The 27,887-nt window shown below is 45.1% G+C and overlaps 1 protein-coding gene across 2 annotated transcripts in view; it reads left to right on the top strand.

The window, feature by feature from the left end:
* Window positions 1-27,887, top strand: part of SMAD9 (SMAD family member 9) — a 103,363-nt gene that overhangs the window by 31,663 nt on the left and 43,813 nt on the right. For both annotated transcript variants that reach the window (XM_030200388.1, XM_030200387.1), the window contains one exon: window positions 15,963-16,548. In XM_030200388.1, coding sequence (XP_030056248.1) covers window positions 16,137-16,548 — 412 coding nt within the window. In that variant the 5' untranslated portion in view covers window positions 15,963-16,136. The remainder of the gene's footprint in view (window positions 1-15,962; window positions 16,549-27,887) is intronic.

Here is a 27,887-nt window from a genome sequence, read left to right as displayed (position 1 = left end):
AGGCATATGGAAAAGTGATTCAAAATAGAAAAGAGTGTGGAATAAGATACATAATATTTGCTATTGTGAGAGGAAATGTTGCATCTATGCGTGTGGTTGTGTATGTATACATTTTTGTACGTAATATATATATATATATACAATTTACATTTTTTGATGCAAAGGTAATGTAATGTGCTCACATTCTCCCACAAAACTTTAGATTGTATGTCATGAAGAAAATAAAATTATAGAAATTCACATTGCTGCTGTCATTTTTACCTTTTTACAGCTAAGTAATTAGTATCACCAAACAACCTTGATAATTAGTAAGTCAGTACTTAAATATAACTTCATTTCGTTTTGACATGTGTATAATCATGCCTGCTTGCAGAAACTTTCAGTAGCTTTTAAGGCTCTGGGATATGTGGCTGTGCATTTCAGGATTCTAGAAGAGTTTAAGAAGGTGCTAATTCACCCCTCACCCTTCTGTTCAACACATTTTTGAAGAGGGTGGAGTTTCTGAGGGAATAGAGGAGAATGGATATGGTCCTGCTGCACCACGGATGGGCAAACGTTTTGACCTGGGGGCCCTATTGGCTGGTGCCCAGTGCTGCCACTTTCAAATAGGAGGGAGGTCCCATCTGAAGACTGGTTTCCCTACCTATTGCAGCTTCCCCAGACCAGCTAGAGGAAGCAGCCACTGTCCCTCAATTCCAAGGCTGAGATCCAGTTCACGCTCACAGGCTAGATTGAAAGCTCAGTGCCCTATTTACTAAGGTGGCTAGCGTTTTTAGTGCATGCTAAAAATTAGCATTGTAACAGTAGAGACAACCATTGGAATATATGGGTATCTCCAGTGCTTTTTTTTGTAGAAAGAAAGGTGCCGGTACTCACTGTGGGCGGGGTCACCACATATGACTCCACCCCCATATTAGCCACACCCCTTATACCAGCTATGGCGCATATAAACAGACATCAGGATGGACCGTGCAGGTCTTTTCTGCCGGCATCTACTATGTAAATGTTATACTAGTATAGGAGAAAAAAAAATAACGTGATTTTTTTCATTAGAAATAATTTCTGTAAGCTGTTACAGCTCCAGGATACCCAGTGCAAAATAAGACAGCAGATGTAAATTCTCAAATTGGACATATTTCAAACACTAAAATGAAAATAAAATGATTTTTTTCTACCTTTGTTGTCTGGTGACTTTGTTTTTCTATCCATGTTGGTCCCAGTCTCTGATTCTACTGCTCTCTATCTGTTCCCTTAACTCCGTTTCCAGAGCTTCCTTTCCAATTATTTCATTACTTTCCTCCTTTCTTCTTCATTTCTTGCCATACATCCATAAGTAAAAACTTGGCCCTCCTCCATGGAATTGACTGGAGGAGGTATAACGTGGATCCAGCTTTTGCCTATTTTCTCCATCCATGTGCAGTTTTTCTCCTCTCTTCCCTTTCCCTAATCTTCATCCATGTGCATCTTTTTCTTTTTTCTTTCCTCCCCTCCATCCAAGTCCAGCACTTCTCCTCTCTCCTGCCCTCCATCCATGTCCAGCATTTCTCCTCTCCCTTCCCTCCCCTGTAACCATATAAAGCAATAATTCTCTCTGCCCTCTTCTCCATCCAAGTCCAGCATTTCTCCTCTCTCCCCGCCAACTCCTCCATCCATCCATGTCCAGCAATTCTCCTCTATCTCCTGCTCTCCTCTCTCCCCTGCACTCCCCTCCCATGTCCAGCAATTCTCCTCTGTCCCCTGTCCTCCCCTGCCATCCATGTCCAGCGATTCTCCTTTCTCTCCTGCCCTCCCCACTCATCCATATCCAACGCTTCTCCTCTCTCCCCTGCCCTCCCCTTCCATCCATGTCCAGCGATTCTCCTCTCTCCCCTGCCCCTCCCCTGTCATCCATGTCCAGCAATTCTCCTCTTTTCCATGTCCAACGATTTTCCTCTCTTACCTGTCCACCCCTCCAGCCATCCATGTCCAGCAATTCTCTTTCTCCTGCTTTCCTCTCTATCTATGTCTAGGTGAAGATGCGATTCCATGTGCCCCAATGAATAGAGATTTTAATAGTACTTCCAATATTTAAGCTCCTTAGGATCTATTCCTTCTGAACAGGATTCCTTTATGTTTATCCCACGCGTGCTTGAATTCTGTTATCGTTTTCATTTCCACCATCTCCTGCGGGAGACTTATACGGTCAGTGCCAGAGCCGGTGGTGGGAGATGGGGCTGGTGGTTGGGAGGCGGGGATAGTGGTGGGCAGACTTACACGGTCTGTGCCCTGAAAAGGACAGGTACAAATCAAGGTAAGGTATACACAAAAAGTAGCACATATGAGTTTATCTTGTTGGGCAGACTGGATGGACCATGCAGGTCTTTTTCTGCCGTTATCTACTATATATGTTACTATGTTCCAATATTTAAAATACCAGGCTTCCCAAAGCAGATTACAGCAACAGTTAAGATGAACCCATCAAGAAACAGGTTATCCTCACTGAAATTTTGCCAACTGTATTGTATAGGACAGTGTAGAAAAAAGAGCACAAAATACAGTTTCTTTATATCTACATATGGGAAGCTTTCAAATAAATTAAAAAGGTGTCCAATAAGTTAAAAAATAATTTTTTCTCCTCCACCTTTGAAGACACTGTCTATCCAACTAGGACAGCTTTAAACTTTTTACAGATGGACAGGCATAGGCAGTCCCTTATTTCTTATTATCTTTTTGCTATTGTTAGCGTTTGGAATTGTTTTGGGTGAAGCAGTGTGATAGACTCACCCCGTCAGCAGTCTCCTGCTTTTTCTAACCTCGAGTCCAGGATGTCTCTCTCCTGCGCCCCCCACCCCCTGTGCACAGGTCAAATGAACATTTCCTCCCTCCCCATGTCTCTCTTCTTGTCCCCCTCCCTTGCCAGCATCGGTAAACACTTCCCCATGCATCCCACCTACCAAGTACATTTTGAAATGATTTTCCCTCTCTGGCGCTAACAGTAGCAGCGTTCCACGTTCAGCTGCCTGCCCTGCGTCATCTCAGGAGTCCTTTCTCTCTGCCGTGCTGTGCTCCGCCCCCTTTGCTGTAACTTCCTGTTTCCGCAGGGGCGCGCTGGTTCGGCACTGCAGAGAGAAAGATTCTTGGGCTGATGCAGGACAGGCAGCTAAATGTGAAACGCTGTTTCTGTTAGTGCTCGAAAGGTGAATTGGAACAGGTATGGGGAGGGGGGTTGAGAGAGAAGCTTAGGACAGCTACCGTACCGTTGGTGGCAGAGCAGAGGCAGCGGCGAGCGAGAGCACAGCTCAAAGTCAGGACAGGTGAAAAAAGGTGCCGGTACGCCGTACCGGCACGTACCGTCACAAAAACAGCACTGGGTATCTCTAGCATTAGCGCATACTAATTTTTAGCACAGCACCCTTAGTTTGCTACGACCCTGCTCGACACAAAACTGGCAATGAGGAGGGGTAGGCAACTACAAACACATTAGCCTAATGCCATCTAGTGGGCAAACCTATGGAAGCAATACAAAAGAATCTAATAGCGCAGCAGGCACTCCCTTCTCCCCCCCCCCCCCCCCCCCCCCCGCCGCAGGATCCTCCGTCACCTCCTCAATCCTCCAGTATGCAAACTGGGCTAGCACATTCCTTTCCTAGTCTTTACCCCACTAATATTGGTTTTCTTATATTTTGTTCTTGTGATGGCTTATACTGTGCCAAAACTGGAAATACAGTGAGACAGAATAATAGAATTCAGTAACATCATTTAGTAGCATCCAAAACTTATTTTGTATGTTTTAATCATCTTTATTAAAGGCAAAACATGTTAGTTGATAAGCTTCATACAGAACAAGAAAAAAAAAAAACAGTAAACCGTGGCACAATGAAAACCTTTACAGAGAACATACCCCCAAAACTCTTCCCCTCCCGTACTCCCCTCCCTCCCTATAAGCCCACCTGTTTCCACCAGCCAAAATAACACAACAGATGTAGAGATCAGTAGGACTCAAAGCATTTCATAACAAGCACTGCCTCCACTGTATGCAAATCTCTCTCATGAATATTCATTGTCAATATCTGGACAAACCTGACTGCCTTGGGTAACTACAGGACCAGGTTATCCTAACTACCATAAGAGGCAGACATGGTTGTATAATTACCATTATAATTTTATTTGTATTTGGGTAATAACTGAGAAAATGCTATTCAAAATTATATTACAAAGCATGAAGTTGACTTAGTTAACTTCTGCTGTATATCAACCCTTAGTAAATAATAGTAATAAACAATATTAAGTGCATTTTTATAATGTATCACTGCATTCTTCTAAACAGAAGGAGCAAGTTCCCACAAACCATCTTTCTCTTTGATCTAGGCACAGAAAAGGGGAGAAAAAAAAAGCTTTCAAACCTAATACATGTTAAGTGTGGGATATGAATGTCATAAATAAATAAATAGATAGAAACTGAATGTTGAGCACCTGATTCTCATAACATGTCTGTTTTAGTGGCCTGTTACCAGGAGAAAAGAAATCTCTGCACGAATATAACGTGCTAGGGTGTCCCTGTAACCAGCCCCTCCAACTGACCACTGATTAAGATTTATAACAAATTACTACTCTACCTATGAAAAGTTATGCCATTGTTATACTTCCTCTATGTACATCTGTATGCTGCACAAGCTGGCATGTTTGAAAATATGAGTGAGATTAAATAAAAATGCTACCAACAATAAAGAACGACAAGGTGGATGCAGAAGTTCATAGGTTTGCTTGCTTTGGTTTGAGTGAACAGGGATGACAGCTGTGCTGGGAAGGGGAAACTTCGACTGACCTAATTGGTTTCTGCGTTCTGATGTCACTTCATCTCCTGTCTATTAAACCTCCTTGGGCTTGTAGGCACAGGTTCTACTATTGTGGGAGGGGTGGGACTGAAAGGTGGAATGTGCTAGGCCATATTTTAGTTATTGGAGGAGTGGGAATGAGTTTGGTTGGAGGCGGGGGAGGGGAAGTGCAGTTTAATATGTTTCTGTAACAGAGGAGAGAGCCCCATTCAGCATGTATTTGCAGGCTTGAGGGGAGAGGAATAGGGATCACTGTTTTTTTTTTTTTTTTTTTCTAATAAAGAGAACTTATGGGGGTGGGAAAGTTGTGAACGTGGACTACCGTTAAGATGTGTTATTTTACTGTTAATCCTAATTGTTAGTACCTAGGTCTCATTGCATAAAATGGAACCTGTGGTAAATAATGGTAGCCCACACTGATACTTATGCCCCTTAATTGGTTAGTGCGCCTTTTCAGAACTGTAGCTGGCTAGATATAATTGGATATTCAGTGTAGAGGCTGACTGAATTTCTGTTTCAGTTTTGGCACCTAAACTGGCCCCAAATCCTTTTTGTGCCTGGTTTTGGCAAAGAAGTTATTTTTAAATGTTTGGCTATGTTTTTGGTTTCTGCCAAAAATGACCATGAGTTTTTGGTGGAAGCCAAAAATTTGTGCTTTTTCCCATTTGCCTCCCCCTCCCCCCCCCCAAACAGGTTACCCTTGCTTCTGGACCCCTGCACTGAGTGCCTCCCCACCCCCACCTGTAGGCCCCCCTGGTGGTCTAGTGGTATAGTTTGGGAAGGAATGATCCCCAGTTACTCCTGTCCAAGCTGGTTCTTCTCTCAAAATGGCTGCTACAACTGAGGCATCGCTCCTATCCTGACTATATCACTAGACCCTACCTTGAAATGCTAAAGTAAAATGTAATAAGTCAAGGAAAACTTCCCAACACACATACTTTTTTTCAGGTGATTTTTTTAAGACAGTTTTTTTTTTATTTAAAAAAAAGGGAGGAAAAGATCTCATCAAACTGGTGCCAATAATTCTACAAATATGTAGATCTTCTAGTATAATCGCTTGAATTGGCAGCCAGTCAAAAAGTCATCATTGGTCAGAAAAACCTCCAAAACCAGTCTACTTATATTCTTGCTTAAATCACAAAAATGAGCACTCTTGACTCATAGAAGTTCTTCCCACCATGAAATTTTCAGCAGGAACAATTTACTGTAGACTTCTGTGTGTTGGAGCAGTGCTGTGGCTCCCAACACAGCATGGCTTAACAGGTCCAGACGGCTCCGGTCCCAACGGGGACCTGTTTCGCAATGGCTTCTTCTGGAGATCTTGCTGTTCTTGTACTACTGCTGTGTAAACTGGCTCTGTTCTTTTGCCGATGATGACTTTTTGAGGTGTCACTTGTTTATATTAAGGTGAATACGATATGAATTGTGTGATTTGGTATATCACTAGATGATCAGGGATTGTAAGGTAATCTGGGGGCGGGGCTACACTTTATGTTTTTTTTTTTTTTTTTTACTGTGAACGCTAATAATTCAGTTATGGTATTGCACAATGGTTTATATGGTAGAGTGCTCCAAAGAAATTTGACTTGAGTCTATTGAAGATCAATAAAGTGTTTGCAGCACCTTTGGTGTGGAGTTTAATTTTTTGGTCACTTCCTCTGTGTGTGTGTGGTTTTTTTTTTTTTTTGCAACTCCTGTTTAACTTACATAGCATGTATTTGCATGGGGGTGTACACATCGGAGGAGCTTGGGCAGAGCTCAAACCTACTTACACTACTATAAGTTGTGTGTACCCGCAGCTGTTAGGTGCTAACACACCAGATGTGTGACTGGCATAAGTGCTCACACCTACATATTAAGCACATATGGAGTGGAAGTAGGAGTGGTCTAGGGGTAGAATGGAGGAGAGGCCTAGTAGTTAGAGCACCAGTCTTGACATCCACTGATGCCTACTTCAAATCCTACTGCTTCTCCTTGTGATCTTCGCCTCAGGTACAAACTTAGATTGTGAGCCTGACAGGGAAATATCCAGTGTACCTGAATGTAACTCACCTTGAGCTTCTACTGAAAAAGGTGTGATCACAATCCAAATATATAATAATATATACCTGGTTAGGCTAGTAGTATGTTCCTTGATACTATATTCCTTTACTAGCCATTAAGCCCTTAAAAACGGGCGAGTATTGCAGCCCTCCTCTCTCCCCTGGCCTCACCCCGTCCACCGATCCTCCCCCCCATATCCAGCGACCCTCGTCTTTCCCTTGGCCTCCCCCCCCCCATGTCCAGCAACCCTCTTCTGTGCCCTGCTCTCACCCCAAGTCCAGCAACCATGGCCTCTCCCCCTGCCCTTCCCCCATGTCCAGCTACCCTCATCGCCGCCGCTCCCGCTCCCCTCCGTGCCGGGCCCCCTGCACTGACCTGACAGTACCTCTTACCTCCGTGTGAAAGCGCTACAGGCAGCAGCAGATCGCTCTGCTGCTGCCTGCAGCGCTTACACACGGAGGTGAGAGGCGCTGTCAGGTCAGTGCAGGGGGCCCGATAAGGAGGGGGGCGGGAGTGGCAGCGGGGATGGGGGGGAGGTCGAGGTTGTTTCGCGCGATGTTCCTTTCCAGGCGGCGGCGGCGGCGGCAGCGGCGTCGTCCTCCGACAGTTCGACTCCGTTTCCCTCTCTGTTCCGCCCTCTGACGTCATGACGTCTTGACGCGAGGGCGGGACAAAGAGGGAAGTCTGTACTGCACATTTGCAAGTGAGTACGGTCACTTGCCGTTTATATGTTTGATAGAGTAGATTCTTACCAGGGCCTTGTAGAGTTTCTCCACCTGACAATATAGGTTTGTAAATTATACTTTAATGGACCTAGTGAGCAGGGATGGAATTAGGCAATGCAGTCCTTTTATCTTGAGCTGTATCACATGGTGTGCAGTTAAGTGCCCCATTCACTTTACTACACACCCTGGCATGTTTCCCACTGACAACAATAGTGCTCTGATGTCACTGGCAACTTATTTCATTTGTCTGCAAGTGATAGCCATGTTTATTTAAAACTGCTAGGAAAAAAATAATAACTGCTGAATGCTATTGCATTATCTTGTGTTAACTGATACAATAATATATGGTCAAAGGAATTCATTGGCTTATTAAGTGCAACTGTGTACTTACGCTATAGAAAAGACTTCGGATAAGAAACGTGGCCTGCCTTCTAAGCCTAGAGTGCCAGAATTTCGCAAGAAGGAACTGAGAACAAACACCCGAGGCAGACAAGAAAGAAACTCATTGATCGTAGTTTTCAAGCCCACTTTTCTTATCCTGTTATACATCACGGTTTGTTTTGCCTCTGATAAAGATATCCATACCCTTTGTGGCTTGTTACTATTTCAGAAGTAATGTCCTTTAATAATTAGAACTATTACATGCTAGGTCTTTTTTTCTCTTAAACAAATTATTCCCTTTAATTCTTGTGTGGTCATGAGAACAGCCATTAGTAAGAGAGTCAGAAATTTTCCGGGAAAACCAGAGCTGGAAATGCTGTGGAGGCAGCATGCACAGCCCTGGGAGAAGGGGGACTTAGCAATTACACAATAATGACACCTACTGGCTAGACTCAGGGTGCATTCTTGTTTGGATCAAAGAAGAGAAATAATCTATGGACCCTAGGATCACATGTTGCAGAAACTAATCAGATCCCATTCTGTGTAAGATACTCCATTAAAAAGGGCTGTTCACTTCTTGAGTTTCAGAGACAGCATGAAGGATTTCAAAACACTTCAGTGCCTGTTTACTATTAAATGTGGTAAGTTTTTCCATTATTGCATGAGTAAAAATTAATCTGTGGTAAATGCAAAGACTGTGCATAAACTGTTAGGTATGGTCAGCAAATGCCGTGCAAGATAGCACACAGAACATGCACTTATTATATGGGCCCATGTTAAATGTATCAGCACATAGTGCGAGTGCATTTGTGCTATCTAATGATGCATTTGACTTGGGCCCCAGAACTTAAAAAAAAAGGCGCCATGATTGCGGAGACACCAGCCATCTCCCTCCCTGATGCCAAACCCTACCCCTCTGAGCACATCTCCCCCCCCCCCCCCCCCCCCGACTTAGGAGTATCACAGAGTATCACTCAACCCTCTCCCCATTTCTATGCATCTTCCCACCAGGGTTAACCCTGGTGGTATAGTGGTTCTCGATTCCGTTCTCAGGGCACACCCTGCCAGTCAGGTTTTCAGGATATCCACAATGAATATGCATGAGAGAGAAATTTGTATGCAACACCTCCCTGGTATGCAAATCTATCTCATACATATTCATTATGGATATCCTGAAAACCTGACTGGCTAGTATGCCCTGAGGATTAGGTTGTGAAGTACTGGCCTGGTGGACAGGACAGCGTAGGAGTGACCCCCTCCATCTGTTCCCTCCCCTGTTGCTGCCCAGGTTCAAAATGATGCCTATGACTCCTAGAGGTAGTCTTGTGGTACTGTTGCTAGGGGTCAATGGCAAATAAGGGTACCTTGGTAACAGAGCTACAATGTAGCTCACAACCAAGTCCCTTATCTACTTATCATTGCAAGAGGAGCAGTTAGGAAGGCTCCATACTGGTTTTTAAGTATATAGTATTTCTGTTACCATTAAAATATGCAAAGTGTTTTACCTTGTAGATTTGCCATAGGAAACTGAAGGTCAAAGTAGTGGGAATGACAACAATAGGAGCTGCCCTGTCTCCTTTGTGGTGTGGTGCAGTTCCAGCAGCAACTTGGCACCTTAGGCTGGACTATTACTCTTTTTTTTTCTTCATTTTACTAATATATACTGATAACAAGCAAAGGAAGACTGAAAACATGAAATACCCATTGTTCCACTTTCTCCCCAATCCCCCTTCATCTTATCTCCCTTCTTTCCCCCCCCCCCCCCCCCCAGCTTTTCTCTCCTCGCTCACTCACAGTGGAACCCTTTTGGAATAAGAAAAGGAATAGGTCTGAACTATTGAAGAAGATGTTTGTATAATTGTGTGGCTGTATTTGATTAGTTTTACATGATTGATATTTCTAAGTGCTTTGGCATTTCTAATGTGTGTGTCATTGGTTTTGCTTAATAAAGAAATAAAAAAAACCCCCATAAATATACGTAGCAAAATATACCACTCAAGAAAAATATTTTATTAAGCTCGTATTATGGAGGGACCAAACCAAATAAAAAATGACAAAGTATTCATTGAAGAAAAATAAGAAAAATACATTTCTTAATACTGTACCCACTAACCAATTATACAGCTCATATTAACCCTACCAACCCATTAATTAATCAGTCAAGAATTCTTATGTGCAATAAATTTCTCAAGACTGTTAAGTGTTGAACCACACAGTTCAAAATGCAACAGTCTAGTTGGAAGGAGATGGGGAGGATGTGGTCTAAAGTGTTAATTTGTCCGTCAGACTACTTTGCGGGACACAGATTGTAAAACTCTGCCCAGTACTGTCCTCAAGTTCCAGCCACTGAAGTTGCTTTCAAAGCCCTTTCCAGCCCAACCCAAACTGGATTGCCATATATGGGACACAGACCGTACAAGTCTGGCGTCGGCCCTAGTTGCCATCTAAGCGTCATTCAACACATCCACACAAATACAGCCATTTAAGTTTAGGTTTTTTTTATACTATCCGTTTTCTAATTAGAAATTCTCTGTGTTCATCCCACGCCATTTTGAATTCTGCTACCATTTGTGCCTGTACCACCTCCCTCGGGATGGCATTCCAGGCTTCAACCACCTTCTCTGTGAAAAAGAATTTCGTGACCTTACTCCTAAGTCTACCGCCCCGCAACCTTAATTCATGTCCTCTACCGCCCCGCAACCTTAATTCATGTCCTCTAGTTTTACCAATTCCCCTTCTCTGGAAAAGATTTGTTTCTATATTAATACCTTTCAAGTATTTAAATATCTGTATCATATCTCCCCTGTCCCTTTTTTTCTCTAGGATATACATATTCAGGTCTTCCTGTCTTCTCATATGTCTTTTGGCGCAAACCTTGTACCATTTTTGTCACCTTCCTCTGGACTGCTTCTAGAGGCAGATGCAGCAACCAAACGTAAAAAAATCTAAATCGTTAAAGTCCCTAACGATTTTAAAATAACGAAAAATGCACCAAAAAAAAAAGTCACACATGCTGAGATCGGTAGTGAAACGTACAATGTATCAAAGAATCACAATACACATCGTTAATCGGCCCCCAAATCATGCGCAGAGCAGCCAAACGTTATGTTAGCTGCTCTGCGCATGCCACAAACAGTCACAACACAGTCAAATCGCAAGCACATGGCTCCCAAATAAAAACAAAAATAAAAAAAAAGGGTCGGGAGGGGGCAAGGGCGCTCATCAGGAGCGTCCTGTACAGACGGCCTTGCCCCCCCCCCCGCTGCTCCCCACTTTCCGCCGCTCCCCCCACCCCGAAAAAGCAAACTTCTAGAAGCCCCTGCCCCCCTCCCTTCCTCACTACTCTGTCACCTGTGCTCCACCTCCCGACATCCTCCGTCCGTGCCCCGCCCCCTTTTGGGGTCGTCGCCGCCATTCCCCTCCTCCATCGGGCCCCCCTTCCTCTTACCGGGCCCGTGCAGCGCCTCTCTCCTCTGTCCGAAGGCGCTGCACGGGCAAGAAGAACGCTGAATCAGCTGATGCCTGCCTTCGCGATGGGCGTCTTTCTCCTCCTGGGCCCGCCCCTGTCTGACGTCAGTAACCTACGTAGGTTACTGACGTCAGACAGGGGCGGGCCCAGGAGGAGAAAGACGCCCATCGCGAAAGCAGGCATCAGCTGATTCAGCGTTCTTCTTGCCCGTGCAGCGCCTTCGGACAGAGGAGAGAGGCGCTGCACGGGCCCGGTAAGAGGAAGGGGGGCCCGATGGAGGAGGGGAATGGCGGCGACGACCCCAAAAGGGGGCGGGGCACGGACGGAGGATGTCGGGAGGCGGAGCACAGGTGACAGAGAGTACTGAGGAAGGGAGGGGGGCAGGGGCTTCTAGAAGTTTGCTTTTTCGGGGTGGGGGGAGCGGCGGAAAGTGGGGAGCAGCGGGGGGGGGGCAAGGCCGTCTGTACAGGACGCTCCTGATGAGCGCCCTTGCCCCCTCCCGATCCTTTTTTATTTTTATTTTTTATGTGTTTTCTGAGGTCCTTTGGACCAATCACAGCGCTTTTAGCTCTGCTAATGCGCTGGGATTGGCTCAAAGTTTGTTTATTTTTTCAATTAACACTTTTTCCTGGCACAGAGCTGTCCTAACGAGAGGTCCAGACCTCTCGTTAGTTTTCCTGCCTTTTTCCTGCGTAAAGGCAATCGGAAAAGGTTAGTGCATGTCGTTTCAATGGGGTTTTCACACTAATTGCTCATCTCCATTCCGTTTTCGTTAGCTGCTACTGTCGTCGGAAAATAGGCTTAAGTGCATGGAAAGGATAGGAAATTCTTCCCTGAGGGCTCATTTAACGATGAAAAACGTTTAGTGCATCTGCCTCCTAGTCTTTTCACTTCCTTACAAGATATGCCTCCAAAACTAAACACAGTACTCCAGATGGGGCCTCAACAACAACTTGTAGAGAGGCATCAACACCTCCTTTCTTCTTCTGGTTACATCTCTCTCGATGCAGCTTATCATCCTTCTGTCTATGACCACTGCCTTGCCACACTGTTTTGTCACCTTCAAATTCTGAGATACTATCGCCCCAAGGTACCTCTTCCTGTCTGTGCACATTAGCCTCGCACCTCCTAGGACATATGGCTCCCTTGGATTTCTACTTCCCAAATGCATCACTCTGCACTTCTTTGTGTTAAATTTTAACTGCCAAACACTGGACCATTCTTCTAAATTTTGCAGATCTTTTTTTATATTTTCCACTCCTTCTGGGGTGTCCACTCTATTACAAATCTTGCAAAAAGGCAAACCTTACTTTTCAAACCTTCGGCATTTTCGCTACAAATATATTGAACAGAATCTGCCCCAGCACTGATCCGTGAGGCACTCCGCTACTCACCTTTCTTTCTTCTGAGTGAATTCAACTGAGCACCACCCTCTGGCATCTGTCTATCAACCAGTTTCTAGTCCAGTTCACCATTTTGAGTCCTAACTTCAGCCTGTCAAGTTTATTTAAGAGCCTTATATGAGGAACCGTGTCAAAAGCTTGCTGGAATACAAGTAGATTACATCTATTGCCCGGCCTCGATCCAGTTCTCTTGTCACGCAGTCAACAAGTTCAATCAAATTTGTTTGGCACGGTTTACCTTTGGTAAAACCATGTTGCCTTAGATCTTGTAAACAGTTGAATTCCAGGAAATCTACTATCCTTTCATTCAGCAACTCTTCCATTACTTTTCCAATAACTGAAATGAGGCTTACCGGTCTGTAGTTTCTTGCTTCTTCTTTGTCAACACTTGTGAAGAGGGACCACATCCTCTGTTCTCCAGTCCCACAGAACCTCTCCCGCCTCCAGGGATTTATTAAACAAGCCTTTAAGAGGACCCGCCAGAACTTCTCTGAGGGGCCAATGCTCAAAGACTGTTTAGATCCGCTGTAGAAGTTATCAGTTTTGAAATAGCAAGCAATGCTCAAAGGAAATTGCATGCAAATGAGATTCACATAAATTTAGCAAGCAGCTGGGTAGGGAAAGCGCCTAGCACATGCGCAGAACAGTCTCACGATACGTGACCATGTTCTGCAGATGCCCAGGAATCCCACTACTGTACTCTTCCCTGCACTACTTGCTGACTCCACTGTCCCATTATCTCCTATCTCCTGCAGTGCTTTGATTCTGGTTCCACCTTCCTCCTGCAGCTTACTTGCCTTCCCTCGGGCTGCCTCTGCTGATTTATGATTGGGAATTTCCTCCATGCTGAAAGCCCCAAGCTGACATCATAGGGGTTTTCCCCCAGCCGATTGGCTGTTTCTCTGCCCCCCCCCCCCGGCTGACATCATAGGGGCTTTCCACAGCCAATTGACTGCAGCTATGTTATCTACTGAGAGGGGGTGGAGGAACAAGCAGACAGCCAGTTGGCTGGGAGAAAGCCCTTATGATGTCGGCTGGGGGAGGGCTTTCAGCAAGGAGGAGATTCCCAAGCAAAACCATCAGGGTAGCCTGAGGGAAGGAGTTGCAAGAGGAAGGTGGAGCCAGCATCAGAGTAATTTGCGATTGAAAAAAATTTCCTCCTTGCTGAAATCCCCCCCCTCCCCCCGCTTGTTTCTTTACCCCTCTAAGCTGTTCTCTGTTCTTGGACAAGTTTTGCTATTGAAAAATGCAAGCAGAGTCTTCTCCCTAAAGTTGCCGTCACGCAACAATAGCTGCAGACCTCACGGAAAATTTTGTAAGTTAAAGATAGGTGTTCCTTTCTGGGCATCACTCGGAAACGGCTGTGCATTGCTTAGAATACTCATTTTAATACTAATAAGCTCATTGTAATATATTTGCATAGGATTATCATTACCTGCTACCTCAATTAGTAAGATGGATGCAGAAACCCTTTGTGCATTGCTCATTAAATAACATGCATGCAAAAACTGGATAGAAGCAGTCAAAATAAGATGTTCCTAGCATGGTAAGCTTTGTGCATTGGCTGCTAAGCTCCCTCAGTATCCTGGAATGGATTCCACCCACCCCATCCTATGACTGTGTCCATCTTCAGTTTTTCCAGTTGTTCTTAGGCCATCCTGTCTTTGTTTTCTCTCACTGATCACAGTTGTCAGTTAATTTACTATGCTGCTGTTTCACTCCCTTTCTACCCCATTTTCAAGGTCTTCTCTATACTCTGTATCCTGTAACCCCCCCCCCCCCCATTTTCATATAAATTTTCAACCTCCTGAACCTCATTTCATGCATCTGACAAAGGGGACTCTGGTGTTCGAAAGCTCATGCTCAATAAATTGTTCCCCACCCAATATTCAGCTCTATTTAACAGGCCAGAACGGCTGCTGACTAGTTAAATAGAGCTTAACCAGATATCCGCCGATATTCGGTGGGGGATAATCGGCTATTCCCTGCTGAATATCCCCAGTTAGCAGATAACCGATTATATGCCCGATATAACCGGCTATCTGCCGATTCTTAAAGCTGGTTTAGTAGCCATATTTGGCCACGTAAAAATGTGGGATATCTTTGACCGGTTTAAAGATAACTGGGTAAGTCTGAATATTGACTTAGCTGGTTATCTTTAAATCAGCCAAAAATAAACCGAATCTTCAATGCCGGTCACCGGAAACGGCCCGGCATTGAATATCTGGCCTCAGCGCCGACCATGGGACTTAGCTGGTCTAACTCCCGCGATCTGAATATTGGCACCTTAGACTGTAAGATTCCCCCTGCCTCTGTCAGTTGTTACATCAGACTATCACATCTACACCTCTGAATGCTTTTATGACAATTGCTATTGGGTTTTCATAAAGTTCACCGTTCAGAGGTCAAAAAGACTGTGGGTGAATCAACTTACAAGATTAGGCAAGGTAGAAATAATACCTTAATAAGGCTAATGGATATTCAAAAATGTCAGTTACCCAACTACATTGGCAGTTTTCTTTTTAACTAGTTTTTACTTTTGAAGTTCTAACACAATAGTTTGCCCTATTGATTGTATTTGTGCTTCTATTTGGTCATTTTATTATTGTGATGCTGTTAATATAATTCCAATTTTTATATTAAAATTTACCTGCTGTACACTACCTTGGGTGAATCTCTTCAAAAAGGCAGTTGATAAATCCCAATTTAAAAAAATCTGTTCCTATCTTCTACAGAACCTGGTGGGAAAAATGACCCATTTCTGTGCAAAATATGTATAGTGTTATCTGTATGAGACATTGATTTTCTTTGTGGTGAAGAGGATTTCTCTGGAAAACTATGATCATACTGATACATAACTGGTCAAGATTTTCTTAAGCAAGCAGAAAGGAATCACTCATAACCAGTGATGGCTATAAACTGCTTTGCTATTCAATTCCATGGAAATGGAACACTTTGGGAAGGGTCAAATATGCATACATAGAAAGAGAGAAAATGATGGCAAATAGAGACCATACTGCCTGTCCAGTCTTCCCATCTGTACCAACTACTAGGCTGTACAATCCCTTCCTCTCCCTCAGAGATCCCCTGTACTTACAACTGATCAAGACTTTTATTCTCTTTCCAGGATAACCCAACATTTTCCTGCCTCTTCAGTGAGATCAGAAACAATGCAGATGTGAAGGCATTCCAAGCTGTTTCGGAAAAGAGTCAAATGCAGAAGTAGGACAGGCATGTTGCTTTAATGAGGCTGCCATCCACTCACTGCTGAAAATTTCCTTGGACTGTGTTGACAGTACTTATGCACTCCAGCACCCCTATAAGTTCCCTATTCTCCTTCACTAGCCCGGCAGTGAAAAGACTGCTGGGCTGGAAGCAAGGAGATGAAGAGGAGAAATGGGCAGAGAAGGCGGTTGATTCCTTGGTGAAAAAACTAAAGAAGAAGAAAGGAGCCATGGAGGATCTAGAGAGAGCGCTCAGTTGCCCTGGGCAGCCCAGCAAGTGCGTCACCATTCCACGGTCACTGGATGGAAGGTTACAGGTGTCTCATCGCAAAGGTTTACCCCATGTCATTTACTGCAGGGTCTGGCGCTGGCCTGATCTGCAGTCTCACCATGAGTTGAAGCCACTGGAGTGTTGTGAATTTCCCTTTGGTTCAAAACAGAAAGAAGTGTGCATCAATCCTTATCATTACCGAAGGGTGGAGACCCCAGGTGAGATTATTTTATTTTGTTACATTTGTACCCTGCGCTTTCCGACTCATGGCAGGCTCAATGTGGCTTACATGGGGCAGTGGAGGGTTAAGTGACTTGCCCAGAGTCACAAGGAGCTGCCTGTGCCTGAAGTGGGAATTGAACTCAGTTCCCCAGGACCAAAGTCCACCACCCTAACCACTAGGCCACTCCGAGATGCTGATTATAAAGCTCTTCCCTTGAATGACAGATGTATAAATATAACTTCAGTGATATTGTTGCCAAGTTTCTGCACAACTGTTTAGCTGGTTCTGTGGTGAAACCCTGTTATAGAGGTAGATTTTTGAGGCTGCAGAACAACTTTTTTGTATTTATGGGTTCTTGAGACCTGGTAGGGAGAAGCTTCTACAAGGCCTTATACCTCTACTTACTGTGCAAGACACACTAGTGCTCATTTTCAAAGCACATAGACTCACAAAGTTCCATAGTAACATGTAACGTCGTAAGTCTATGGAGCTCACTGTCTCCAACCAGTTCACTTTAAAGATCTTTACCGGGCTCTGTTTCTGTAAGGTGGTGACCAATCAGGCATTAAGAGGCTAATTCTATAAAGTAGACGCTAACATTTATGCAGCAATTATGCATTTATCTCTGGCTTCTACATAGGGCACCTAAAAATTCACGCGGAAACCAAAGCGTATTCTATAACAATGCGCATAACCTAATTGGTTAACTACCTAACCAGCACTGTTAATTGGATGGTAACAAGCAATTAGCACTAATTGGCATTAATTGAGATTTATGCTCGCGACTCACTAAGTGTGTGCCTAAATTCTAAGTCGCATAGTTGAAAAGGGAGGTGCGACATGGGCATTTCTAAAATCTATGCGCATTATTATAGAATATACCCAGTCTGCACCCAATTTAGGTGTCTGGATTTACACCAAGTAAAATGTGGCCTAAATGGACACAACCAAATTTAGTTGCGTGGCTAGCTGCTCAGTGTAGTCTATATACCGCATGGACATTTAAGCCTATTCTATAAAATTTAGGCATACTTTAGAGAATAAACCTAGGCATGATTTTTTTTTCCACGCAGATTTTTCAGACACTATATACAGAATCTAGCCCTAAATGTTTAGAAGAATAACCAAGAAAGAAGAACAAATTCCCCACAAAAACTGAATATGAAAAAACAGTAGGGATGACTGAATGAAAGAATCAAACGAAGGGGCCTGATGATTGACAATGAGACTATTCCTCTATAACTGCCCTTAATGCAGTTTAATAAAGGAGCCCTTTAGTGAAACCTAAATCATAGCTGTAACCTCTTATTTACAGTTAAATGAAAGTGTTAGGGATGAAGAACCTAAGGGATTGCTTTATCTAAGGTAATTCATTTATAAAATAAGAACGGTTCAGACTCATCTGTGAGCCCATAAAATGGCTGGTGGGTCTTTTGGCCGCCTCTTCCTCCTCTCCTGGACGTCTCCCTACCTAATTGAATGCATTTGCAGGGCATTCTGCTCTGAAAAATAAACATTACCTTCGAATGTTTGGAAAGTGTCTAGCTTATTTATGTGGTAAAAACTGTATCATAGACACTGTTTTTCTGTCTGTTTTGGGGAGGAGAATAAGGGCTCTGTTTTAGCAGAGCTTTGCCATGAGCAGAGAATTAGAGAGAGCTTTTCAGAAAGTTGTGGTGCTTCTTTGAATCCTAGAGCTTGGTATTTTCGTAGATGTGGTGCTGGTATTCAGCACTGATGGTGCATTCTTGTGTATTCACAGGGTGTGTGTGTTTCTGACCCATTTATCGATTCAGCCTATTCACCCTGCTCAAGCTTTGCTAAGGCTGATTTTGTGACTTTTGACACAGAAGGGCTGAAATATTTCATTTATAATATATTAGTTCATGAAATCTGTGTTGTTGATCCCCATGTAAATTTGGTAAGACAGTTAAGGTGGAGAGAGGTAAAAAGGTGTCTGTTTTAAACTGAGAAGGTTATTTAAGATGAGGGGAAGTCACCTCAAGCTGAAAGGGGGCAATTCTATAACTAGGTGCATTGAGGCCGCAAGCTGAATGCCAATTCTATATTGGCATCTGGGCACTAAGATTCTGTTATGGAATACTAGTGTAAGTTGGCATCGGCATGCCCACTTATGCCATGTCATTGGCAGGTGTAAGTGAACATGCCTATGTATGGCAAGCACTGTTATCGCTAAGCTGAGCAAGAGTTCTTCAACTGCATTGCTACCAGTAGGGGTTGGTGCTTCAATATTCTGTTTTCAGTCTCTAGGGACAGGCAAGTTCCTTGGAGTCCTGCAGAATTTGCCTGTCCCTCTTCGTCTTTTCGTGCAACTCCTTGTGGGATATTGGTGTTCTTTTCACTTCTGTGTTTTTTCTGTGAATGTGATAGTGAAACAGCACCCCCCACTGGCAGGACTATAGATAGAAGACTCCCATTCAACTTAGAGGGAACAGTGGTAGCCAGCTATGTGTTTAACTCATAATAGTCTGTAAGTTTTGCACATATTTTGGAGATGTGCCCATGCCTCACCCACATGTTTGCCCACTTACAGTTACACATTGTCCCTCAGATTCTATATATGATGCCCAGATTTGCACACCTGAAATGCACATGCCATTTAATTGCTTAATGAGCTCAATTACATCAATAATTGGGTGCTAGCAACCAGTTATTGATGTTAGTTGGCACTCAATATTTGTGCACTATTCTATAAGGCAGTGCACTTAAGTCCTTAATGTGTATCAAAAGGGGGTGTGGCTATGGGAGGAGCATGGGCATGTCCGGGCATTCCAAAAATTTGCATGTGTAATTATAGAATGCTGGGTAAGCGCGCCTAACTTGGGCGTCAGCATTTACACCAGGTTTCAACAGACATAAGTCCAAAGTTAGGTACAAGATCCCCACTTAAGCGCTATTCTATAAAGGACACGCGCCCAGTGGCATAGATAGGTGGGGCGCCAGGGGAATGGTTGCTCCCCTAAATTGAATTTGGACCGTGCTGGTGCCCATTTTTCAGCTGGTCCATCACACCTACGCAGTGCAAGCGCATGCTTCTCCACTCCCCTTGGCGTCACAACTTGGCTACACTACTGCACACATCCTATACAGAATAGCGCTATTTCCGATTTTTTCCGGCGCCTAATTTTGAGCACCATTTATAGAATACCACAGAACGTAGTGCTAGCACTTACATTGGAAAGTGGTACACATGATTGCTAGTATGCACAAATTGGGGGTAGATTCAAGAAAGGGCACCTAAATTTAGGTGCCGGGATACAGCATGCTAAGCATGGAATCTATAATGGCAGTTGCGTGTGCAGTTGCCATTATAGCAGGGGTCCTCAACTCCAGTCCTCGAGGTGCACAACCCAGTCTGGTTTTCAGGATTTCCACAATGAATATGTATGAGATTTATTTGCATGCAATGAAAGCAGTGAATGGAAATAGATCTCTTACATATTCATTGTGGAAATCCTAAAAATCAGACTGAGTTGTGGACATCGAGGACCGGATTTAAGGACCCCTGCATTATAGAATACTAGTGAAAGGCCACTTAGAGGCATATTTTCAAAGCACTTTGGGAGGCTAAGTTCCATAGGTTTCTATGGAACTTTGGGAGGCTAAGTGCTTTGAAAATAAGCCTCTTAATGTGCCTAACTTTAGACGCAAGTACTTATGCCATGTCAAAGGCTGTAGGTAGTTAGGCGTGCAAATGCTAATCTATATTAATAAATCCCACCTTGAACATTCTGAAGCTCACTCCAAGGCAGAGAAGCTCACTCCAAGGCAGAGAAGCACAAAAATCCTGTAGTCTTCATAGGCTAGGACCAGTCACCCTCACTCATAGACCCGCCCTCAGCCATGCCCCATCTAATATAATAAAACGCACCCTCAACGTTCTGAGGACAACGTTCTGAAGCCATCTGACGTCACTCCCAGGCTGAAGGGTTCGTGGATTCGTGGTGTGAAGCCTTCAAGCCAGCCAGCCGTCTCTGCCCCGCCCTCGCGTCAAACGTCATGATGTCGAGGGCGGAAAAAAAACCCAAACAAATCCGGCAGCGAAGCGTCAGGGAAGGAGGCGGCGCTCCCGACGTCTAGCCTTTCCTTCGCTGTGTTCCGCCTTCTTCTGACGTCAAGGATGACGTCAAAAGAAGGCGGAACACAGCGAAGGGAAAGCTAGACGTCGGGAGCACCGCCTCCTTCCCTGACGCTTCGCTGCCGGAACCGCCACGGAGGTAAATTTAAAAAGAAGAAAAAAACAAAAGGGGATGCATGGATGCGAAGAGGGCGGGCCAGGCTGGGACATGGGAGAGAGAGGAGCATGGATGCGAGGGGGGGTCAAGGAAGGGAGAGAGGGGACTTGCTGGAAAAGGATGAATGGAGGCGGCAGGGGACAGAGGAGCATGGATGGGCATGGATTGGGAGGGCAGGGCTCAGGGAGAGAGGGGAATTGCTGGATAGGGATGAATAGAGGGGACAGATGGGCATGGATGGATATGGATTGCAGGGCAGGCCTCAGGGAGAGAGGGGAATTGCTGGATAGGGATGAATGGAGGGGCCAGGTGACAGAGGAGCATTGATGGGCATGGATTGGAAGGGCAGGACTCAGGGAGAGGGGAATTGCTGGATAGGGATGAATGGAGGGGACAGATGGGCATGGATGGATATGGATTGCAGGGCAGGCCTCAGGGAGAGAGGGGAATTGCTGGATAGGGATGAATGGAGGGGCCAGGTGACAGAGGAGCAAGGATGGGCATGGATTGGAAGGGCAGGACTCAGGGAGAGGGGAATTGCTGGATAGGGATGAATGGAGGGGACAGATGGGCATGGATGGATATGGATTGCAGGACAGGGCTCAGGCAGAGAGGGGAATTGCTGGATAGGGATGAATGGAGGGGCAGGTGACAGAGGAACATGGATGGGCATGGATTGGGAGGGCAGGGCTCAGGGAGAGAGGGGAATTGCTGGAAAGGGATGAATGGAGGGGGCAGGGGACAGAGGATAGGGATGAATGGAGGAGACAGATGGGCATGGATGGATATGGATTGCAGGGCAGGCCTCAGGGAGAGAGGGGAATTGCTGGATAGGGATGAATGGAGGGGACAGGTGACAGAGGAGCATGGATTGGGAGGGCAGGGCTCAGGGAGAGAGGGGAATTGCTGGAAAAGGATGAATGGAGGGGGCAGGGGACAGATGGCCATGGATTGGGAGGGCAGGGCTCACACTCTCTCTCTCATATACAATGTCTTTCTGACTCTCACTCTCACACACTCTGTCTCACACTGTATCACATTCACTCTCTATGTGCCACACAGTCACTCACACACTCGCTTGGTCTCATACACTCACTCTCACAGAGAATCTGTGTCACACACACTCTCTCGCCCACACACACTCTCTCTCACACTGTGTCTCACATACACACTTGCACACACTCTCATTCTCACACACACACTCTCTCACAAACAGACTCACTCTCTCTCTCACACACTCACACTTTCACTCTGACTCTCAAACAGTCACTCTCACATACACTCTCCCAAACATACACACTCCGAGGAAAACCTTGCTAGCGCCCGTTTCATTTGTGTCAGAAACGGGCCTTTTTTACTAGTCTGTACATAAAACGCTACCTCAACATTCTGAAGACAACCTGCTGAAGCCATGTGCAAAATCCCTAAACAGTTCGTAAGTTCATGGTGGTGAAGCCATCCAACTCACCATGTCTCTCTGCCCCGCCCTCGAGGGCGGAACACAGAGAGTAAAGGGATCCATAAAGGCACCCCTACCAACTGGCAACCCCCTCCAACAAACAACAACCCAGGCAGGGGGAGTGTTTCCGTACTCCTCCCCCTGCCTAGGAATCGCTACAGACTGCTGGCAAACTCCCCAACCACACGACCACAAAAGCCACCCGCAACCCCCCCCCCCCACACACACACACCCAAACAAACACACATACACACACACAAACAAACACAAACAAACACACATACACACACATAAACGCACACATACACACACATAAACACACACGCAAACGCACACACACACATAAACACACAAACACACACACAAACGCAAACACACACAAACACACATACACAGAAACACACACAAACACAAACACACATACACAAACACACACACACACACACACACACAAACGCAAACACACACAAACACACATACACAGAAACACACAGAAACACACACACAAACGCAAACACACACATAAACACACACACAAACGCAAACACACGCAAACACAAACACAAACACACACACACATAAACACACAAACACACATAAACACACACAAACAAATGCACACACACACACATAAACACACACACAAACGCAAACACAAACACACACACACATAAACACACACACAAACGCAAACACAAACACACACACACATAAACACACAAACACACATAAACACACACAAACAAATGCACACACACACACATATACACACACACAAACGCAAACACACACACACACACACAACACACGCAAACACACACACAAATGCACACACAAACGCACACACAGAAACACACACACACACAAAAACATAGACACAAACACACACACACACACAAACACACACACACAAACACAAACAAACACACACACAAACAAACATACAAACACACACACACACACACAAACAGCCTCGACGGGGCACCTCTAAGTGCCCCCCCGCCGCATTGCCACAACAACCCGTGCAACGGGACATCAGAAAGCCCCTACCCCCCTTCCCTCCTCGCCGCATCACCCAACCCCTCCCCCGCCGCTTCACCAAGCCCCTCCCCCCCACATCGACCGCCTCTCCACCCGCGACCGCTAGTACACACTCTGTCTGACGGCTGCTGCTGCTTCTATTCAGCAGCAGCAGCCCGTACATAAAGAAAACAAACAAAAAAACAACCTCCTAAAACGCACTTCCGTGGAGAACCATCTCACATTGGCTGACGTCTCTGCAGCCGCTCCTCCTCTCCCCTCAACGTCAGTGTCCCTACCGGAAGACCCCGGAGAAACGCCGAGACGTCAGAGGGGAGAGGAGGAGCTCATGCTGAGACTTCAGCCAATGTGAGATGCTTCTCAACGGAGGTGCGTTTTAGGAGGATTTTTTTTGGGGGGGGGTTTCTTTATGTACGGGCTGCTGCTACTGAATAGCAGAAGCAGCAGCTGCAGGACACAGTTTGTATTAGCGGGTGGCGAGGGGGTTGATGAGGGGGGAGGGGCTTGGTGATGTGCCACGGTGGGGGGTCGGGTGATGCGCGAAGGGGGGGGGGACAAGGGGCTTTCTTTGGGTGTTGCGCCGGCTGAGGGGGGAAGTGGGGGTCTCGCTGGACATGGGTGGCTGGAAGGAAGCAGGGGGAGGGGAGGGTCGCTGCACATGGGTGGCTGCAGGGGGGGCAGGGAACAGGGAGATAGGGATGGGGCTCCACACACCACATGGGTGCCTGCAAGGAGGACAGGGGATACAGGACGGACACTGCAGGGCGGGCGGGGGGACAGAAGGGTTGGTGGTCATCAGGGGGGACAGGTGGGTCGATGGACATGGCTGGCCACAGGAGAGGAACAGTGAAAAAGGAGAGGAGTGTCCTCAGACTTGGGTGGCTGCACAGGAGAGGAGGGTCGCTGGACATGGGTAGCTGCAGGGGGGGCTGGGGGACAGAAGGGTCGCTGGACATGGCTGGCTGCAGGGGGGACAGGGGAGAGAGGAGGGACGCTGCACATGCGTGCCTGCAGGGGGACAGGAGGGATGCTGAGGGGGGGGGGGGGCCTGAGACCACATGGGTGGCTGCAGGGGGAGCAGGGGAGACAGGAAGGACGCAGCAGGGGGAGAGGAGGGTTGATGGGCATGGGTGGCTGCAGGGAGATGCTGGACATGGGTGGCTGCAGGGGGAACACGGGGAGAGGAGGGTCGCTGCACATGCCTGGCTGCAAGGGGGCAGGGGAGAGGGAGGGGGTGAGGGGGTTCCTCACACCACACACGCAGTCACTCAATCTCTGTCTGCCACATACACTCTCACTCACACACTCACTGTCTTTGTCCCTCTCTCTCACACAGTGTCACACAGAAACACAAACACTGTCTCTCACACACTCTCTCTCTCGCACAAACACACTCTGTCTCTCTCTCTCTCACATTCTCTCTCTGACACACACGCTCCATCTCTCACACACGCTCTTTCTGAAACATACACTCCAAGGAAAACCTTGCTAGCGCCCGTTTCATTTCTAACAGAAACGGGCCTTTTTTACTAGTATTCTATAACACAAAAATGAATATTCCCACAGTGATCCACCGCAATAATACTCCTGCCGATCTCAGCGGTATAACTTGCAGGTAATTAATTTTAACCACAAGATTTACAACACCAACCTCCTCATCGATCAGGCAGTGTGAAGGAATATTTTTTAAAATTAATGTATCCAATTTAATCACAATAGAAAGTTATTCAGTACTAATCAGTTTTTCAAAAACTTCAAAAAGTACTCATCTTAACAAAGTATGGAGTATTGTCAGATGGGGATAAACATAAGATGAGTACTTTTTGAAGTTTTTGAAAAATTGATTAATAGAATAAGTTTCTATTGTGGTTGAATTGGCTACATTCATTTTTTAAAAATGTATTTCACACTGCCTGATCGATGAGGAGGTTGGTGTTATAAATCTTGCAGTTAAAATTAATTACCAGCAAGTTACACCACTGAGATTGGCAGGATTATTATTGTGGTGGATCACTATGGGAATATTCATTTTTGTATATTTGTCTTCCTGTGGTGTATATTTGCTAAGTTTGAAGTGGAGTATTCTAGAACTGCACATGTAACTTCTAGGCACACCCTTGACCCTCCCATGCCCTTTCCACGGCCACATCCCTAGTAAGTACGCACAATAAAATTAACGTGTGTATGTTATAGAATACAGATTTAGGGCAGTTGCGTGCGTAACTGCTAATTGATGCCCGTTAGTGCTAATTAAGGCCAATTATAGCCTATTATTGCTAGTTAATTATTAAACTACTTTACGTGCATAACTGATCTTAATCTGTAACTTACATGCACAATTTTCCAAACTAAGTGTAAAGTAGTTTATGCAAGTTTATAGAATCCGGGAGATGGTGCCTGAGTTTAGGTACTTGGTTATAGAATTGCCTTTATAAACTTCACACTGGTCTAATATTTCTAAATCCAGGTCTTTCAACTTCTGCCTTTCAATGTAGCATTCAGCTATTATATGTATTGCTGGAGTCAAACAAATGAATTCATTCCTGCTTATGTCCTCATTATTCCTGAGTGCCAAAAATCTTTTTTATAAGGGTGTTGGCGCCTTATAAATGAACAGATTTATTGAGGCATAAACTGTTGAAGACAAGAATCTATATACTTTTTTTAGGGATGCATCTGATGAAATGGACTTTTTGTTTGAAAACTTGGGCCTTAATGAACTTTTTAGTCTATAACAAGGGTTCTCAATGCAGTCCTTGGGATACATCCAGCCAGTCAGGTTTTCAGGATACCCACAATGAATATGTGTGAGGTAGATTTGCATACAATTGAGGAAGTGCATGCAAATTTATCATATGTATATTTAATGTGGTTATCTTGAAACCCAGACTTACAAACCTCAGAGTCCATGAGCTTATGACATTGAGTTCTTTTGGACCATAGGAATCCTGACTGAGGCATTTTTGCCGAAACGCAGCCATGTCGAGTCTTTCTAATTGCTTTTTGCTCTTGTACATATGGACACTTGAGAACAGACAGGAAAGTGAAGGGGGTGGGCACCAGCATCTTCTCTGTTCCTCCATACATTCACAAGTAGGAACAGTGGTGCAGGCCTGTCTCAACCCCCTATCCTCAGTAGATTCCCCTTGTGTCTCATTCCCCCTCAGTCACAGCAATCTCTCTAATTCTTCTCATTCCTCCATCACGTTAATCAGTTACTTTCTCCCATTGAAACTGACTACTGTCTCAAATAGGATGCTGGACTCAACAGGGCATGGTTTTTCTTCTGTTTTAAGACAAAGAGGCCATGATTGGGAAGAAGTAAAACAGGTGGGCTGAAACAAATTTAGGTGGGTTATAGATAGCATTAATGGAGAAAGAAGCAACCAATCGAGAAAAAATATGCAAGAAGTGATGGCTAGTAGGTGTGATTCTACATCTTGGCTCATCAAATAAGCTGTAGAACTAACTAATCCATTGGAAACAATAGAATAAGGGATGCTTTTTGTAACCCAAGGGTTAATTTTAAATTACCTGGGGTGAAGGCAGGGAAGGTGGTCCTGTGGCTGCCTGGGGATTTCCTGGGGCTTCTGGGTGCCTCTTTGGGCTCCCGAGGTTGCCTGGAGGTGGTTCCGGTGGTCTAGGCTTATCCAGGGTCCCGGGGGGGGGGGGGGGGGTTCCTAAGGCATGGTGCAGATGGCAGGGACAAGTTGGAAATGGCCTGGGTCTTCCAGGACCATCCCAAAGGTTCAGGAGGCTGAGCAGGGCCTTCAGCACACTGTGTGCACCTAAGGAAAGGCAGCCGATGCGTCTGTCGAGGCTAGGAAATGCTGAGGACTGAGCTGGGCTTAGGCCACAGTGTATGCTCAATAGTGTTCTGAAGCTCTGGAGTAGGCCCAAATTGAAGCCGAGGCTGTGCTTTTAGGCTAAGCGGCAGGCCTACCGCCAGAGTTTGTGGCTTGGTCCTGGTGCCATCAGAGATCTATCCAGAGCCTGGAGAAGGACAAAAGTGGCTAGGACCAGGCTAAGAGGGCCAAGTAAGAGGGTTTTGAGATGGGTTTAGTTAGGATTTAATTTAATTTTCAGTATTTTTCATGTTATGGGTATTCGGTTTTTAAGATTGTTTTTATTTTTTTTTATTTATTTAAATTTTCCAATATAGCACCACATAAAGTGAATATGCAGTCGGCATTATTTAACATTATGAAACAAAAATGATAAGTATATATCTTTACAGCCCATTTGTCCACAAGTTAAAGAAATTTGATTCCAAGATTAAGGAAATTAAAAAAGAAAAAAATACAAAAATTAATAATCAATAGATGCTTCCTCTGGTTCAGACCCCAGTTTGTAGATCCAAAACAGTTGAAAGAGTTTATTGATGCAAGAGTTGATGTGAATATAGTAAACCTTCCCTAATTTAGCAGGCTTTAAGATTGTTTTCAATTAGTTTAATTATATTTAGAGCTTGGAGGGCTCCGGAGCAGGTGGGGTTATAGAATTATTTTATTAGTTTTATTTGGCATAATTGGTTAAAGTGTATTAAAAGGGTTAAAATATCAATGCAGCAAGGGTGTT

Source organism: Microcaecilia unicolor, chromosome 4 (genome assembly GCF_901765095.1).
Source record: "Microcaecilia unicolor chromosome 4, aMicUni1.1, whole genome shotgun sequence".
Classification (NCBI taxonomy): domain Eukaryota; kingdom Metazoa; phylum Chordata; class Amphibia; order Gymnophiona; family Siphonopidae; genus Microcaecilia; species Microcaecilia unicolor.
The sequence above is the reverse complement of the archived record's forward strand: the minus strand, read 5'-3'. Positions and strand labels throughout refer to the sequence as shown.